An 18,453-nucleotide genomic window follows, 5' to 3' on the forward strand; every position below is an offset into this window, starting at 1 on the left:
ACTGGCTAGCGTGCCAACTGCCTCAACGTGTCTTCTCTTGTTAATCCTGCACTTGTGATCTGTGCAGTCTTGCAACAGAGCAACTGTACAGCAGGTGAATTCTCAACTGCATTTGCTTTTGGAGCACGTGCACTGGCATATGTCCCATCAACGAGAACAAGAACACTGCAGCAATGTGACAGGTCTGTAATTACATTCCAATCTGGGATAAAATATATCGGTTTTCTAGCTTCATTTTTTTGCTTCTTTGCTCAGTGAGGTTCCTGCTATTACAGTTGACTATTTTCAGGCCTTCTTGTGAAACCTCCATCTTGGCTGCAGGTGCAGCCCATTGAGAGGAATCCAACTTTTCTTCACAATAACAGGTTATAGCATCCCTGTTCCTCCTGAACAAAACCCAACAAAACATAACAATGGCACACAGTGAATAAGCTGCATTTTATCAGCATTTATCTTCATTCTCACTCAGAGATCTACACTTTCTGGACAGCTAAATATAATCACTACCCCTTTATACCAAATGAATTTCTGCCCCTTTAATACCTTCATCTGTCCGCTCACACCCCAACCTGGCACTGCCCTGAATTTACTTCTGATAACAAACTGTTATCCACACATTGTAATGCACAATTTTTCCTGAAAAGATTAAAAATGCCCCACCAAATATCATTAAAGTATTATCCACTAAATCAATCGTGTATTTGTAAGAATTATGTGACTGATTGATTTTCCATGAACCGCAACAGGTGAACTGAAATGCCATGTTTCACAGATTTAATATTTTACCAAATGAATTAAGACAATGCAAGCAACCAACCATTTAATAAAACATAAAAAGAGTGGAATAATTAAAAAGACAATCACCATTTGATATTTCAATGAAATATCAGGGCAGTTTCTAAAATATATCAATTTGCTTTCTAGTGACAAATACAGACTACTGGTTTTCAGTAGAATTAATGAAACAAAGAAATCAATACTAGCCCTGGGGAGGACTTCTAGAGAAAAATGCTCTCATTTATCAGAAGACCAAAAAGGACAGGTCGTCCAATAATCAACATAAAAACTACACAACACCCACTGACTTCCTTTAAAAAGGCATTCTTACCTGGGTTTCTCATGACAGAACATGAACGAACAGAATGGCCAGACCAATGTTAAGCAGAATCACCATGCATATCACCAGTGTGTTCGGTTCCTGAGAGAGTACACACATCAGATCTTTACTGCAAAACATTTATCTTTATTCTTAAGGGAATTCTGACATTAGGAAAAGCATTCGCACCATACTTAACATTTGCTGCATATGGCATCAATTACAAGTATTACAGATTGCAATTATCTACAAGTTATATACTGTACACACACACAAACAACATTTTTAGGCTTCTCAAATACCACTGAAACTAGATCAATGTGATAGTGATTTTTTTATATGTCTTAATAATAAATTATTTAGCTGACGCTTTTATCCAAAGCGACTTACAGTTGAAGGGTGCCAGCCTTGCTCAAGGGCCCAACAGCTGTGCAGATCTCTTCATGGCTACACCAGGGCTTAAACCACCTACCTTCCTGGACCCAGTCATGTACCTTAGCCACTAGGCTACAGGCTGCCCCCTAATGTGCTAATGTGTCCTAATGTATCTACAGTAGTCTAATAACATTGCAGAACACTTGGCTGATACTGAACACTTGTCTACTGGTGCCATCTCATGTCAAAGCCCCTCAATCTTTCTTTCTTTAGTCTGAACTCTGCCAGGCCTGTCCTGGGTAGATAAGGCCTTGAGCTCAAGCTCTGGGCAGCAGCTGAAGCATTTGTGGGAGAGCGAATGAGGATTACTGATGCTGAGTGAATTTAATCAGTTAGGACAGCCTCAGCTGTTGTCTTGTGGTATATACTCTTCTCAATACAGGTGCTTCTGTGACAAAAAAAGAGCGTTTATCTTTTTGAAACACTTCTTAAAGTATATGTAATTTAGTAAATAACAGTTCATACTTTATTCTTTCAGTGTGAAATATTGAAAACTAAACTGGCGAGCAAGAGACAGAGAGCATTAGAGAGGAGTGACCTTATCTCATAAGGAAAACATTTTTTAAGGCAGCAAACCGAAAGTCAAGACAGCTAACACTGCAGCAATGTACCTATAAAAGGAATTGAAGTTGTGAATGATATTTTTGTATTTTACGTACCTCCTCTTCTGACAAAACTCTTGCCTCAGCAGGGGATTTCCCAGTCATCCTTGTCCTGGCATCTGAGTTTGTTTTTCCAACCAGTTTAGCAGCAGGCTTTGAGGTGTTATTGGGCTCTGGTGCAGTAGCCTCGGGCTGCAGATGTGGGGCTGGTTTTGCCTGCGCGGAGGGCTCAGCTCTCTGTGTGGATCCGGCCTCCGGTTTTGGGGACTGCCGTTCCTCCCCGCTCTCTGCTCCCTGGGGCTCCACCTCCTCCCCAGCGATGGCGGACTCCTGCTCCAGGGAGGGCTCTTGGACTTCCACATCAGGCTCCACATGCGGGGCGGGCTCCGGAACAGGCTCCGGGGAGGGGTCCGGGGGAGATTGTTTGGACGGCCGCGGATCCTCTCTGTCCTGGTCCGGGTTGCCCAGCGAGCCGGTCCTCTGGGGGGAGACGGTGTGTGTGCTGGCCGGTTTGGGCTCCATCCTCTGCAGGGGTTTGATCTCCAGGTCGGAGCCCGGCTCGGTCGTATCGCTCTGCCGGCTGGAGGAGCGCGCGTACCCGTGTGGAGACGGGGTCCCGGGCCTGCCCCCGTCCCGGCCTGCCTGCTCCCCGTTCCAGCCCCCGGGGCCCAGCAGCTGGGGGTCCTCCTGACGCAGGCTGGCTTTAAAGCGCGGCGGCTCTGGGCTTGGGGAGGGGCTGGCGTGGGGAGACGCCTGCCCTGACGTCTCCACCTCGTGAATCTGGGGGGTCTCTGAGCGTGGGGCCGAGACCACCGCTGTGAATGCAGGGGGCGAGTCCTCGTGTTCGTTACTCTCTGCGATGTCCTGCAGCGCTCGTTTCTTAATGTACTCAAGACCTGCAGCAGGAACATCATTCAAATATTCAATATTAAAATGGAAGCATTTTAATAATTGAGAGGTCACAAAAATGGTTTGTGACATGGAGTTCTTCCCACCAAAACATCCATATTATATGAGAAAGAATTAGCAATTACAGTTACTCAATCAACTCATTATAGTCCCTGAAACTACAATAGAAAGTAAAAAAAAGTACTACATTTTGACTAAAACCTTTCAGTAATATGGTAAAATATTATACAAATGGTGTTTTTTATTAAACTGTACAAGAATTAAATGTACAGGATCCATGTCAAATGAAATATATACAAATCTCTCAAGCAACCCATTTTAAGTAACCATATAGTCCAGCAGGGGGCAGCAGTGTGCCAGGGCTTACAGGGAACACTGTGGGATGGCAGTCAGTCACAGTGTATAAATGCAAATTAATCCTGGGATTTAGGACAGATTTACAGTGAAGAAGGGAAATGAACCACCACCTAGGCGGTGAGGCATGGCAGCCATTTTGCACAAGAATGCTCAGCCAATTAAACTGTGGGGTGGTCAGAAAATGCCTGCTTGTGGGTGGTGGGAGAAAGGCCAATACATTTTTAATGAACTGCATCACTTTCCATAATAGAACAGCCATATTAGAAGCACAGATCACTGAGGTGCTCAAGACCAGACTTAGCATAGCGATGCATTGTCTCTAGACAGTAAATGGCTAAATGATGAGCTTGGAATAGCAGAATACACACACACACACACACACACACACACACACACACACAAACACAAACAGATATTTATAGTAGTTTTCTTTTTTTCCATTTTGTTCCATTACAAGCTTTTCCTTTTTTCAGTCTTGATTTTTGTCAGGAAGTGCTATCATTTTGTGTAGTGTTCACAATTTTATGTATCAAGTATGTATCGAGAATTATGTTCTAAATTTTTACACATTTTGTAGAGCATTCCAATATGTTTTTATCAGCAACTGAAGGGTGACCACACATTTTTTTAACTGCAAAATCAACCAAGAAATGTTTAAACAATCACAAAATTACTGATTTGCAATGGCTAAACTTCCAGACTTGCACCCCGTCAAAAATGTGTTTTGAATTTCAGAGAGCAGTCCACAAGCGCAGACTCAATGATCTAAATGAAAGATTCTGTACTAAGGATAGGTCAGAATGCCTCCGCTAATATGATCACCAATTTCATAAAACACCAGAAAAGGTGACTCAGTAATATAGTTCTGAAGAGAGGGTCCAGTAAGAACAAGGGGGAGAATATTAGAAATATTTAAGACTGCAAATATGTTTGAGAATGCAAAAAATGAGAAAGTTGCACACTCAAGTTATTCCTTGCTGTGTTTTATTTGACCAGCGTTTTGGCAAAAAAGTGTCACAGTGGAATCAGAGAGCAAGCATAGTCCTTTCTTAGGACTGATTGAAGAGAGCTTAAAATAAACCATATGACATGACATGTTTGAGAATTAGTATTTGTATTATTTTTATAGCCTCTTTTTGTTAATTTTATCAAGGGTGTGAATAATTTAGGAGGGCAGAGGGAAACCCTTTCTTAATCGCACGGCATAAAGAGTGTCAAACATAACCATAAAAGCAACCTTACAAATATAAGAGCTGTATCCTACACCATCATGATGCGTAAGTCTTATCTACCTGCAGTGCCTCCAATTAACTATAATCTGAAAGGATCCATAAGAGAAACCATAAAAGCTGTACCCAGCCTTGATCTATAATACTGAGCTCTCTAAAAAGCATATTAACTTGAGAGCACATATGATCCACTTTCAACTGCTAATGCACTGGGGCCAAGCAGGACCATATATGGAAAATATTATACTTCAATAATGATTCAATAGACTCAACCAAAATAACATAAGAATACTTGTGTGTGCTTATATTGCATGGCCTTATGAGCTATTAACAACTCACTGAATAAAGATACAAATATCCGTGTGACACATACATTACCTTGAACTAATTACATTACCACCGATGCCATGTTCCACCATGAGCCTATGTTCACAGCCGCTCAACAGACCCAGGTGCCTCTGAGGGGCAGGTCAGGTTTGTAAAAGTGGTTAGAGAAGCTCACGCTGGTAGCAGGATGGTGTCAGCGTACCTGGCTGGTGAAAGGATGGTGACAGTTCCCTGGCCACTGCTCTGGCGATTCTTGATTCAGCGCTAGCTGCCTGCAGGGCTTGCTCTGCCCCCTCTGCCTTTCCCTTTGCATGAGTGGCTCTGGCAGGAAAAAAAACACAAAACAAAATGAAACAGTGACATTACTCCTCAATGCAGTGTTCAGTTACCATGCCTGTCTAAACTGTGTGATCAATAGCTGATATGTGGTGAGCACAATTAAACCAAGTGGTTGTCTTGTATCACCTAAGTGACAATGATGGTGGTTGTGGTGAGTTTGGTTTAATTCTTAGGACCACTGCTGCCACACAATGCTATACTCAATGCTATGACAAATATCTGCCTGAGCCCACAGTAGAATGCAGGCCGCATATAGAAATCTATATAAAGTAAAGTACAGATACGTACAACACCAATAGCCCAACTGGGTCTGTGCTCATAATATATTTAATTTCTATGGCAGCAATGGTTGTGTGCATTTGGGTCCCACGTGCCTTGTTATTATTAGCCAAGACAGATACATGTAACTCTCTGGATAACAGTACAGAAGGCTGTATCAAACATTGATATGTCCCACCGTATTTAGTCCCAGCTAATTAATTGTTTAAATGGATTCTGAACATCGATTTTTCAGGCTCCAATCATATTAACAATGCAGTTACCAAATAACAATGCCATTATCAGCAGTAGATCACAATGACCGTCCCCAACTTGTTGAAAAGCAGGGTACTCAAAGTGAAATATGGTAGAACTTTGCCTACAAAGCCAATAAAAAAGGAAAAGCATACAACAATATTACAGCGCATGTAAAAGCTTAAAGGTTTGTCTTGTTAAGGCAACACATCCAACCAAGCAAATTTGTCCAATGACCACCTTCAAAATACTGACCGTTGTGATAGCAACCGATAGATACATAAAATTTTAATGTCAGCCCTTATATGACAAGTGTAAAGCCAATCTTGACAGGTCAGAGGGCATAAAACACAACACTTGCAGTACATACAGAACATCTGAAAGAGAACTTTTAATGTGCATTAAAAAGGGACAAAATGTGGAAAGAAAACTTTCTTCGCAACACTGACAATGCCATTTTGCGAAACAGAGCAAACAGAGGTCGCCTGGCTATAGTGTCCAGCCAGTGTCCTTGCGGCCTGTCAACGTTCACGTCACTTATAAAAATATCACTGCAGGTTCACTGCCCCCCCTCGGGGTAATAATAGAGGTCTGTGAGGATCCTCTTCTGAAGGCACAATGCAACTAACCCTGGTCTGCGGGCTGCCAGCATTACTGATTGCGATTACTCCCAGAATACTTGGCATACTGAAACCGTACGCTGGGCCTAAAAATACACCGCTGCCACTTGAGGTCCGGTGGAGTCGGACACTGTCCCAAGGAACAATTAGAGGTGCGATGATCTCCCCTGTCACACAGACCGGCAGCTGTCCCTCCTCCCACCTCATCAGTCGCCAGGCCTACCTTCAGGGCTTAGACTGGTGCCCTCAGGCCAAGGCGCTGGAGGAGGTTTCAGTAACATCATCACTGCTGAGAGCGGGGTGACTTTTACATCAAACGGCAACACCGTTCGCCCTTTCCACAACGCCCAACCAGGCTTAACAGAGGCTGTACAGGTTACGCTCTCGAGTGCTTTCTTAAAAAGGCATTGGCGTTGACTTCTGCAGGCTTACAATTTTCTGCTGACCACAAGAGAAGTCAGAGCACTTGAGATGCCGTTAAGTTACTGGACAACACACCAAGGTCACTGTGGCAGAAATTAACCTGCAAAGACATTAGGTCATTTTTTTTTTTTGTCAGTTTTTTTGCTTTTTTAACATCTTTCGATATTCACTGGCTCTTTATTTCTTAATTTTGACTCGTAAATCTGAATACGTTCCACTGCTGCAACATCCTCTATTTATCTGGGAGAGTACAGTTGAGCACAAGCCCGCAAATCAGCGCAGCTGACACGGGCAGAATGCCATCACCCAATCAGCTACAGGACACACCACTGTGTGATAAGATACAGAGTACCCTGCTGACTTTAGCTAAATACATCAATCAAGAGCCTCGCCATGACTACCCAAACTGCATACTGGATAATGGGATCATTTCAACGATGGAAATATAAAGGATTGCTAAATAAAATGACCATATATGAACACAAGCAATTCAATATTTTTTTTAACAGAAATAATTAAAATTAATTATGTATAATGAATAATAAGACATTCAATAGACATCCTGGAAACTGGACAAATTTACATGTTGGAAACACTTCACTTCAAATTAATGTTCACTTCAAGGGATGTACAGGAAAGCAAAATTGTTGCAGAAGACACAATTCTCCTTACAGCACACCACACTGGTCACGTGCATTTAAACCCAGTCATCACAGTAGCAGTAAACCCCCTTAGCAGACAACTTCTGCTTACCACCAGGTTAGCCCCACCCCCAGCTATTCTAATCTTTAACAGAGATTCCCACCCACAGTCCTGGAACCCCAAGCAGGGTACATTTTTGTTGTAGTTAAAAAAGCCATTTCCAACATCTAATAGCCAGTTAAATGAACTGTAGTCTGTATATTACACACACCTGATTGATTACCTCCACAGAGGTTTCCAAAGCAAAGGACTCCCATTGAGCGAAACAAATCCCTTTAAGAGTGTTTTGTTTGCATTCTGATTCTTAAATTGATATGTAATACAATGACTTTATTTACCCTGATATCTTTAAGAAAATATTACATAATCATACCAAACAGTGGACATACTGAGACAACCCCCTGCTGGGTTTTTACGGACATCAATGCACACCAACTTTCATGATATTTTCCTTTTCATATCATAAGTCAAATAATTACATCACAATTTAGACACGCTTTCATGTACTAGTGTGGCAATGACAAATACTCATGACATAACTGCCTGCAGTGGATAAAGCTGTCAAAACCATGTTATTGAAGTCCCTCGCCCCTGAGATGAAAAGGCACTGACATGAAAAGAGTTCCCCTGATCTTATGTATCTATAGAGAGTTCAATTCACCATTTTCAGATATTACACTCATTCTATATGCTAGAATCCATTATATTTTAGACTCTGGAGCAGATTTTGAACGATTTAGATATTAAATAAGTAAATTAAAGAGGTTTGGTTTTAACACATTTCAGTTCACCACATTAAACCACCACCACACGTCAGCATTGCCATGTATCTGTACACACATTGATCAGTGGTACAAAAAGAAATCCGCTTTTGTATCACATCTCTGTTGTGCCTAAATGCCAAAATACATCAAACCCGATGGAATGCCATTTACAGTAGTATGTATCCTTGTAGGTACAGTATACCAAAGTGAAAGCATACATCAATTTTTAAAAATGAGGTCAGCAAAGTCAAAATGCATTACGATGAGCAGACAGAACACGCTTCTAGTCTAATCCCTTCACAAGCTCTCTTCCCACTTCCTATGTATATATGATACCCCTGCTCACACATGGCTTACCCATGTTTCCATTACTGTCCAAGTTGCCATTATACAAGTTGACACAGCTGAACTTTAAAATATAACAATTTATTCATCCTGATATGAATTTCAGAAAAAGGAAGGTACGCAGAGACACAGACCAAAAACCCACTGATATATTTTCTGTAGAAAAGTTTGTTCCAAGGCTGCACATTATGACTTATAAATGTACCAAGTTATCACAATATATTTTTGGTTCTTGTTTTTAAGATGGAAGGGCAGCTGCAGTCTGTAGAAAACTTTAAATAGAAATGAAGACCACCCATCAGCTCAGCTCAGAGTTTAAACGGAGCTGTGATCTGATAGTACGTTTTGCGTGGCGTGTTTGCTCCTCCAGTGTTCCATGTGCCAGAGGTTTTTTCTGTTCTTTTAAGACGTCCCTGTCCTGGTCAAGCTCAAGCCCGTATATCAAGCTGAATGTGTCAGGGGGCTAACAAAAACATCTGCATGCTTTGTGCTGTATTTGGGGAGAAGGGGGAGAGGGGAGGGCGGGGCGTCTATCAGCTGTTGCATTCCCCTGCCATTGTGATTGTGACAGTAACCCCTCTCCCTCTCCTTATTTAGTCTGTCCCGCTCTCCTGCACGGGGGCCCTGTGCGTCATTTACACTCAGCGCACTGACTCCAGCCAAACACTGTAAAACAGCACGCATGAGGAAGAGAGACACTGGATACCATATAGGTTTAAACTATGGATGGGTACAAAAATGTATACACTCTATTTTACAGTGCATTTCTTAGCTCAATTTACTCCCCCCCCCACCTTCCCCAATGAGTTGCAAACTCAAAAGGAGGTCATATTAAGGCTCAGGCTGTGGTAAACAGACCATAATCCAGGTTTCAGTACACAACAGAGTGCAGACACATGGGCAGTTTGCTTCTCAGCTGTTTCTGATTAGTCAGGTGTATTCAATCACTTCCATAGTGCAGGTATAAGAAAGCTTTCAGTATCTAGTTTTGATTCCAGGCTTTAGATTGCCTTTGGAGTGTGTCTGTCTACATGACCAGAGTTGTGCCAATGACAGTCAAGGAAGCCATTTTGAGGTTGAAAAGTAATTTAAAAAAGTCAGAGACATACGCCAAACAATATGCTTACCAAAATAAATTGTTTGGACAGCAAAGGACCTGGTATGCCAAAGAAGACCTCGACAGTTGATTGACAAAGAATTATTGCCATAATGATGCAAAACCCCCAAACACCTGACCAACTGATCAGAAGCATTATTCATGGATGGTGTGTCAGTGACTACTGTCTGCAAGACTTCACAAACAGAACTATAGTGGCTACACTGCAAACCACTAGATGGTCGCAAAAACAGGATGTCGAGCCTGCTAAGAAGTACCTAAAAGAGCCTGTAGAGTTCTGTAAAAAGGTCATGTGGACAGATGAGACCAAGATGAACCTTTATCAGTGATTGAAAGTGTGGAGGTGAAAAGCAACTGCCTATGAACCAAAACCCTATGAACCCTACAGGAAGTTCCGGCATATGGCAGCAGAATGAATTCTGAAGTTTACAGAATGCGTATCCTGTCTTTGACTGTTTTCTTTTCTCTGCCTCATAATGGCTTTCTTGACTTTCATTGGCAGAACTCTGATCCTCAATATCAACCCCCCTGATATCAACAAATGCCATAAACAAACTCCAAAAGCCTGGAATCAAGACTAGATACTGAAAGCTCTGTTATACAGCTCTACCATTATACATTTACCAAGGGAGCGATTTAATACACCTGAGAACAGCTGAGGAGCTGTCCAATTACTTTTGGTCCCCTGTATAAAAAGGGATGTCATTCCAACATGAATCACCCAATATGGATATAAATACCCAGAGCAAGTTAAGCTCATATTAATTGTTTAATTTCAAATCCAATGTGCTAAAGTACAGAACCAAAAGAACAGAAATTGTACTGCTCTCCATATATTCAGCTGTGATATAGTCAGACCCACATGGCTGTGGGAAGAACAGTCAGAATCTACACAGCAGATGGGATCTAATGCAATCTCCAGGCCACAGAGCTATAAGGCTACAGCTTTTCCCACTATGCACCACACTACCTCTTTACAACAACTGAGCATCATATATCAGATGTTAAAAAGAACTGGTTTTAAACCATTTTCAATCCGCACTTTTTTTGGTCAAACTTGGAATATCCAGCTGCATTGGTAAGCAAATACAGTGGAAAGTTTTCCATCATATTGGGAGATCAAAGACTTGGGCAATCTCGATGCATAGCCTTCCCTCCTTGAACGATGCAACACATTGGATTTGCGGTGGCAAGGCCTGTGAATTCTCAACTGAGCATGGAATTGCATAGAAGCCAGGAACCCCATAAAGTACACAACATTCACAAATCTGAAGGAGCTCACACTAGTTACAGACGACCGAGAGTTCATGAATCCCATAAAAGGTGGCGCCACTTTGTCATCTCTGATTTCCATTAAACTAGCAAGAGGCCTGCACTCCACAGCTAAAAGCTGTGTTGGTTCAAATCAGACAGCCATTTTCCTCAATCACTTGCATACACACCTGGCCTGAAGCAATAAACCTCCTCAAAGTCACCCTGACCTTGAGCTTTCACAACCTGTACATGTGGCATTTACCATATATTCTGGCAAGGTCATTTGGGGTCTTAATGAAATTCTGCCTCCACAATGCCTGCTAAGTCTCAACAGTAAACAGGCTCCCCGAGTCTCCAAATGCCTTTTAATGGAGCCTTTGAGGCTTCTGTGCGAGGCTGACGTCAGGGAATTTAAGGCTGTTAGCTGCTCCTCAAAAATACAATATTTATATTTGCAGCTATTTAGGACACTGTGTATGTCTGTGGTGTGTCATTGATTCCTTCCCTGTTGTGCTAATTTCAGGTGCTGGGCTCCAGCATTGATGAACAGTTGCATCCTTTTATGGAGGCGTGTAGGAAAGAGAAGGCCAGTGAGTGCAGCCTGAAGCCAAAACTGGAACCGTAATCCCACCGAGCACATTTACTGTAAATTACTAGTAACCTCCTTTGGTCGATCAGGTGTAAGCACCGTGCATTTTCTAGCTACGCGTAGAAATGAAATGTAAAAGACGTGCCATGCTCTTTGTCAACATAACACTTAAAATATAGATCACTGTGTGTTTATGTATGGAAGCATTCAGATGAAATACTCACACAATAGCAGTATGCAAACTGGGATTCAGCACCTGTAACCTTTCCATTAAAAGTAAATCTATTTCCACAAGATCAAACTCTTGTGGTTGATTTCTTTTTTTATATATATATAGATTATTCTAAGTACAAGTACAAGTGCAAAAACATCTCTCTTCATCTTTTAAACAAAGAAAGTTACATGCTTTAATTGGAATATAAATGCATTTGTAGTATAAAAACAGGTCCATAAAATAAAATCTAAGCAGGGAATACAGTACATAATTAAAGAGAGGCGGTTTCTGCTTCATATTTTTATTTTGCCCTTTCGTCCTTTTTTAGCAGGAAGAAATGACATCATAAATGATCAAATTCAGGAATTTTATATCATAAAAATACTTCAAAATTACATTATGCTGATGAGTCGATGTGTTGGTTCTCGGATGTTATTACAAACTATAAATAAGCTTTCTGTCAGTGAACAAGCCATGCGCAAAGCTCCCTCTCATTCTCCAGTGAATCAGGGAGCATTATGGCTCAAGACTGAATGAGGTCTCTCCTCCATGACTCGCTCAGTAATTCCACTGTGAGCCCAAAGGGCCTGCAAAAAACCACTGCCATCCGTAACTCACAATTTCCACAGTGAAACAGTAAGTTTGGCAGGGAAAAATAGGACTTCTTAGTCAATATGGAATCAAGCATTTTATTGTGCGGCAAATAAATCTTATCCTGTTTTTAATGAATCGGCATGGGTATATTTATATGTATAATTCAGCACTTTGTATTGGTGAACGTCAGCACATTAAGCATAAGATGGCTCAATTAAATTTTGACCAAAACAATATGCCCAATTTTGCAAATGCTAGAATCGTAGAACAAATTAAAGGGGACATGAAGCACTTGGTAATATGACTTATGATTTATATGCTTTTAACCTCAGATAAGACATGGCCCTGCATTAAAGTTAGAAATTGATCCATATTTCCTGAAAAAAAGAATGAATGAAAGTTGTATTTTCACAGCTCCTAGCACTCGGCATTGCCATCTTAGAAAAAGCTAGGTTGTAACATTCAGTTGGTTTATCTCTGTGAGGAAAAAAACAGAGAACCCAAGGAGGGTCATTCTGTATTACTCCAGGATGCTCATATTAGTATTGCTGAACAAAATATGTATGTTTGGTAATAGAATAGTGTTACACTAAACAGATTCTAAATTTGAATAAAAGCAACAACAATTAGTCTTCTACTTGACGCTGATATACTTCATGACATTGTTTAAACAGAGCAAACTGACCACTCTATTGTCACATCAGATAATTCTGGAAACATTCCATTATGTAGGCTGCTGTACACTTTTATTTCTACATTCATAAAAGCAGATGCATCCACAAAGCTGGCCTTGTGAAATACAAGAAACAATGACTGACAGTATGAGTGGCCATGAACCCTTGAAACAGTGCTGCATTTGGGGAAAAAAACAATGCATGAACACAACCATAAACTTTATAGCCTGTTCCCTAAAAAAGACCTGTTAAATGTGAAATGCAGGCCAGCATGGTCAAAAACTGTACAAACTAGACTAGCAAACCCTTCTGCAGGGCAGAATGCTCAGTCTCCACTCTTCAGCTCTGACCACGATCGAGTCCAGCAGGGATACCATGTACTCAGGATCGACCATTTTGCTGTGTGACCATTCAAGCAATGGGCACAGATCAGAAGCAGGCTCCATATGCTGAGCCTGTTTTATGCGAATGCATGAGTGAGGAAGCCGTAGCAGCGTAATCAAACACCACAGCTATTGAACAGTACCGTCACTGCTGTGTTCTTCTGCTGACTTGACATTTCAAATATAGTTTGCTTTGAGTCACTATGATTATTGGATCATCGTTTGGCTATTTAAAGGTGATTGACTGACAAATACCATATGACGTCTTGCACTGCCGCGATGCCGAGTCAATGCATCAGCAGAGAGTGACAAACTGATTTTACTCCAATGTTTTGTTTGTTTTTTCAATTCTTTCAGACATTAGAAATGCATCTGCCAGTGCACATCCAGGCACTCAGCAATCTAATTTTCTCCTGAGTGTCTCAGGGAGTAAAGGCAATCTCACCATCCTATAATTCCAGGTTCACTTATCTGGGTCACCAGCCAGTGATAAATCGAGTCTAAAGAGGCCCTATCAAGGCCTACACAAGGTTTTATCTCACCATGGTCCTCAAATTAATTCATTATTAATTCCAAAAACCTACCAGGCACCCACAAGATACCAGGTGCAATCAGTGGAAAAACACACCTCTCCACCAAATGGCAGTGACCTCTATCCTGTAGTACTATGTGGGCAGGAAACCTACCAAGGAGTCAGGCACTCCCACAAAATAGCTCCCATTATTGCTGCATTGATTGGACTCCCCCACGAAGATGTCATTTTAATGACATAATCTTGATGCAAACAATATCCACAATATTTCTTGACTCTCCGCTATGCAGTTACTAGCTACTAGCTATCCATTCCCATGGGCTCAACTACAGCTGGGTGCCTACTGTTGTACGAATTCACTAACAGCTAGTCTTAATAAACGACTTTGGGGGGCAATTGTCAGTTTGTAAACAGACATTTTTCGAAAGTTTTTGGACCTTGATGAAATGTTGTGGATGACGCAAGTAACTTATACTTATGCTGGGGTTTTTTGTTTGTTATTAGTAAACTGCATTGAACTTGACTCTTTGAATGCAAAAGTCCTGTGTGTAATGGTTTTGACAAATGTCTTTATTTAATTCAGTTCGGCAAAATATTTTATTTATTCTTAACTATATACCACGGACTGGGTGAAAACTCGATTCTGATTGGATGCTAGGTGGTGATTATTTCTGTATAATCTTCAACGTTTGGCAGATAGTGCTGGTCAAGCCTAATCACTGTTCTAAATTCATATGCTGCCTGCAATTTGCTGCAACTAAAAGAGCGACCCAAAGCCATCAGTGTGATACCAGTTAAAAGGGTTTTTTATTGACCACCACTTTGTCATGCCAATAAAGCGATTTGCATTTAAAACTGTGAAATGGTTTTGTGAAGTAAAGTAACATTAAATTGAGACATGCCATAAGCGCTCTAATATTTTACTAGTTTGCAAGCTAACTTTATTATGTGACATTCTGAAATGGTTGTTTGTAAACCGACAACTCTCCATCCATCCATCCATTATCCTAACCCGCTTATCCTGAACAGGGTCGCAGGGGGGCTGGAGCCTATCCCAGCATACATTGGGCGAAAGGCAGGAATACACCCTGGACAGGTCGCCAGTCCATTGCAGCCGACAACTCTCAATTATCTATAATCCTTTCCTTTTGTGGCTAACTATCACCAGCACAAAACAGTGAAGCTGGCTACGTTGGATAAACTGTGTGATATAGTTGTGTAATGTGTAATGCCCAAGACGATTTTGGCTTTAAAAACATTTCCATGGAAATTGAGCATAGGCAGTTACAACACCGGGGTGTTACTGTAATTTAAGGTGGACTGGGAATTGCAAATAAGAAGTGCCTTATAAGAAACCCATGTAAGCCTCATTTAAAAGTTCAAATTTATCGAAGATAAAAAATATCAAAACTGGATTTAGCCATCTGCCTAGCTTCTCTATATTGATCAGAACTTAACTATAGCCATAGCCTATGTAGCCATAGCGACATGCTGAAACAGTAGCCACCTTAACGGCCTGTAGTTAGTGCCAGCAAAAAAAGTTTGATTTTGAGGGTGAATTTGCTAAAAATATTGACAACCCCTGTCGATGGTTCTTCCCCCTACATTGTGTGTTAAAACCGTGTAATTATTCCTGACATATTTGTGAGGAAAATAGACATGTTTTTTGGTTCTCTTGGCCCTAGTCTGTCAGAGCTGTTCCTACCTGGAGACGGCGATCTCGCCCTTCTGCTTGGCAATGGCTGCAGCCCGCAGCGCCCCCTCCACGCTGTGCTCCACCTTCTGCCGGATTTTGTTGCCCCTGAGCTGGAGAACCTTCTTCTTCACAGCCTTCACCAGCGTGTTGTGGCGGTACTTGCCCTCCTCCTTGCTGCCCTCGGTGAAGGTGGTGCGCCCGTAGCCGTGCCGCTGGTTATCCAGCCACTCGCCCTCGTAGCGCAGGCCGCTGGACCTCTCGCTCACGCCGAAGCCTGTGCGCTTGTCGTTCTTCCACTCCCCGCCGTACGCCTCGGTGGTGGTGGCGTCGATGTCCGACTCCACGGGCGGGAAGTCCTCGGCCCCACCCTCCTCGCCGGCGCTGGCGGCGGAGTTAGCGTCGCTGGCGGCCGAGCTGAGAGTGGAGTCGTTCTTCAGGAAGCTCTGCTTGCTCCTCTGGCTGGAGAGGGAGGTGTGCGACTCGGCCCTCTTCAGCTTCCCCAGCAGGGAGCCCCTGCGGAACAGACCCTTCTTCTTGGGCCGGGCCGCCTCAGGATCGGGGCGCAGGGTGAGGGCGAAGCCCCCGCGGGCCGGCCCGGGGAGCGCGGCCGGGGGGGGAGGGGTCTCGGGGCCGCTGGCGTTGGCGGCGGGGTCCTGCATCAGAAGAGTGCCGTTGGTGAGCTCGCTGCGCAGGGAGGTCAGAGACGTGCGCAGAGGGTAGCGCACCACCGCCGCCATGCCGTAGGGCACACTCTGCCGCACGCCGTACCCGTGCCGCATGCCTCCCGTAAACTGGCCCTGGAAAGTGCCTGAAACCACACAGAGACAGAAAGAATGCAGGAGAACTTAGGTTGATCACTCATTGCGTTGTCATTGTCAAAAAAGCGGTACTGAAATATTTTAGACCTTAGATTTGCAACAGTGTAAGATAAGGACATTAGATGCTCTGAAAAAGCATGTAAGATTCACATTTCTTGAAAGTTTTCTTGTGCCATTTCACTACATACTTAATCAAAGATAACTACTTACAACAGCAACCTGACCTCAAGCTCTACTTTCCATGTGCCATTAAAACTGCCTTCTTGCTGTTAGATACATTAATCACTAGCACCCTTTCCAGGTCCACACCAGAACAGTAAAATGGCAAATGTCAAAATAAAGATGCTACTGAAGAGGCCTCATAAGGACTGATGTCTCCAAGTGCCTTCCAAGAAAAAACATTTTAAAATGGCTTTAGTTCCTAGCTGTGACCTCAACCTGCATCTATCAATGGTAACCTCATCACATAAGTACTATGAGGAACATAAGTCTATTGCAGCTAATTGAAAAGTCACACTACATTTGTATCACTTTACACATTTATCTCTAGACCTGGTAATCGGGTGAGGAATACCAACTTTCCACTGAGCAAGCAGCAGATGTTCTTATCAAGAACAATATACCCCTCCATTGTGCTAAGGCACATGCAACAACTTGGCAACGTAAATATCAGTACAATACAAATATTCAAATGGTGTTTATCTGCTTTTTCAACTATTAATGGCATTACACTGAAGAGTTTGGAGCGGATGGGCATCACGTTATGGCACTCTGGAATTGGGGTAAGTACAAAATCATGTTTATGTTCTCAGAACACAAATGAGGACTCGTAAACTGTAGTTAAGCATTACCTCCATCTGCGTAGGTTTCTGTGCCGTATCCATCTTGCAGCCCGTTATTCCACATCCCCTCGTATTTGGCCCCACTGCCTTGGCTTTGACGCGTTCCATATTTCCCTTTGAGACCTTGCGTCCATTCGCCTTTGTAAACCCAGCGCCCTTTGGTCTCAACGCCGAGCCCATGGCGCTTTCCTTGGTTCCAGTAGCCCTCGTATGTGTTACCACTGGGCCAGGTGTAAACTCCAACAACTTCGAAACCGTAATTCCACAGGCCTGAAAACTCCCCCTGTCCCTTGGGGCCGGTGCAGATTCCGTGCCCGTGCGCTTTGCCACCTTCCCAGCCACCGCAATAAGCTCCGCCATCGTCAAATTCAAAGCGACCTCCGCTCATGCCTACTTACTGAAAGCAGCTTACTTCTGTCTTAAATTCGAGTGCACTGTTGGAATCGGAAATCGTATATATTGAAACTTGCAGCCAGCCAAGTATTTCTCTTAAAGAACGTAGAACCCATTCCCATTGTTATTCTTCGCTGTCGATTAATTCTCTTGAATGTGTATATTTTTGTTTCCATCTATTTCGGGAAGAAGCTCGTCCGATGGTATTATTAAACACGCGCATTTTATATGTATTTTTATGACACTTTTGATCATTCCATATTTTACTGCTATTAAAGTTATTGTTCAGAACTCTTAAACCGCCACTCTAAACCGCTCTGAGATCGTCGCTCTTTGATGGGAATCCACGTCTAAATTACTTCAGTGCTCTTTTATATTCTGTCAAGCAGCCCAATATTTTTTTCACTACTTTAAAAGAGGTGAAAAACCTCCTCCTCCTGGTTGCTGCACCTCTCCATGTAGCTTTCACTGCCGCTTGCTCCTCTTGCAGCTGCCGGTATGTTGAGAATGTTATAACAAGACCCACAAGGCTATCAGATCGACGCGCATCCAAAAATACAACCCCAGTCCTACTTGTCAAGGGAAAGACTGGGAGTGAATGGGATTCGTTTCAATATATATAATATCTTATGGACACACGGTTGAGTAATTAAGATTGATCCATTTATGAATATGTAAAAATGTCT

The 18,453-nt window shown here is 42.5% G+C and overlaps 1 protein-coding gene across 1 annotated transcript; it reads right to left on the bottom strand.

Annotated features, from left to right (window-relative positions):
• Positions 1–1,117: 1,117 nt before the first annotated feature.
• Positions 1,118–17,762, bottom strand: LOC133109433 (junctophilin-2-like). Its single transcript, XM_061218756.1, has 5 exons — positions 17,384–17,762; positions 15,724–16,522; positions 5,158–5,276; positions 2,191–3,029; positions 1,118–1,198 (listed from the first exon to the last, which is right to left on the bottom strand). The coding sequence occupies exons 1-5, from the start codon at positions 17,760–17,762 to the stop codon at positions 1,118–1,120; spliced, it is 2,217 nt and encodes a 738-aa protein (XP_061074740.1).
• Positions 17,763–18,453: the final 691 nt, after the last annotated feature.

This window comes from Conger conger, chromosome 14, assembly GCF_963514075.1.
Source record: "Conger conger chromosome 14, fConCon1.1, whole genome shotgun sequence".
NCBI classification, from domain to species: Eukaryota; Metazoa; Chordata; class Actinopteri; order Anguilliformes; family Congridae; genus Conger; species Conger conger.

Coding starts and splice junctions, on each gene's coding strand:
- LOC133109433 (XM_061218756.1), bottom strand. CDS start 17,762: ATGAGCGGAGGTCGCTTTGAATTTGACGATGGCGGAGCTTATTGCGGT. Junction 5,277..15,723: donor GGCGAGATCGCCGTCTCCAG/GTAGGAACAGCT, acceptor TTTTCCTGCCAG/AGCCACTCATGCAAAGGGAA. Junction 3,030..5,157: donor ACCATCCTTTCACCAGCCAG/GTACGCTGACAC, acceptor TTCCTGCTGCAG/GTCTTGAGTACATTAAGAAA.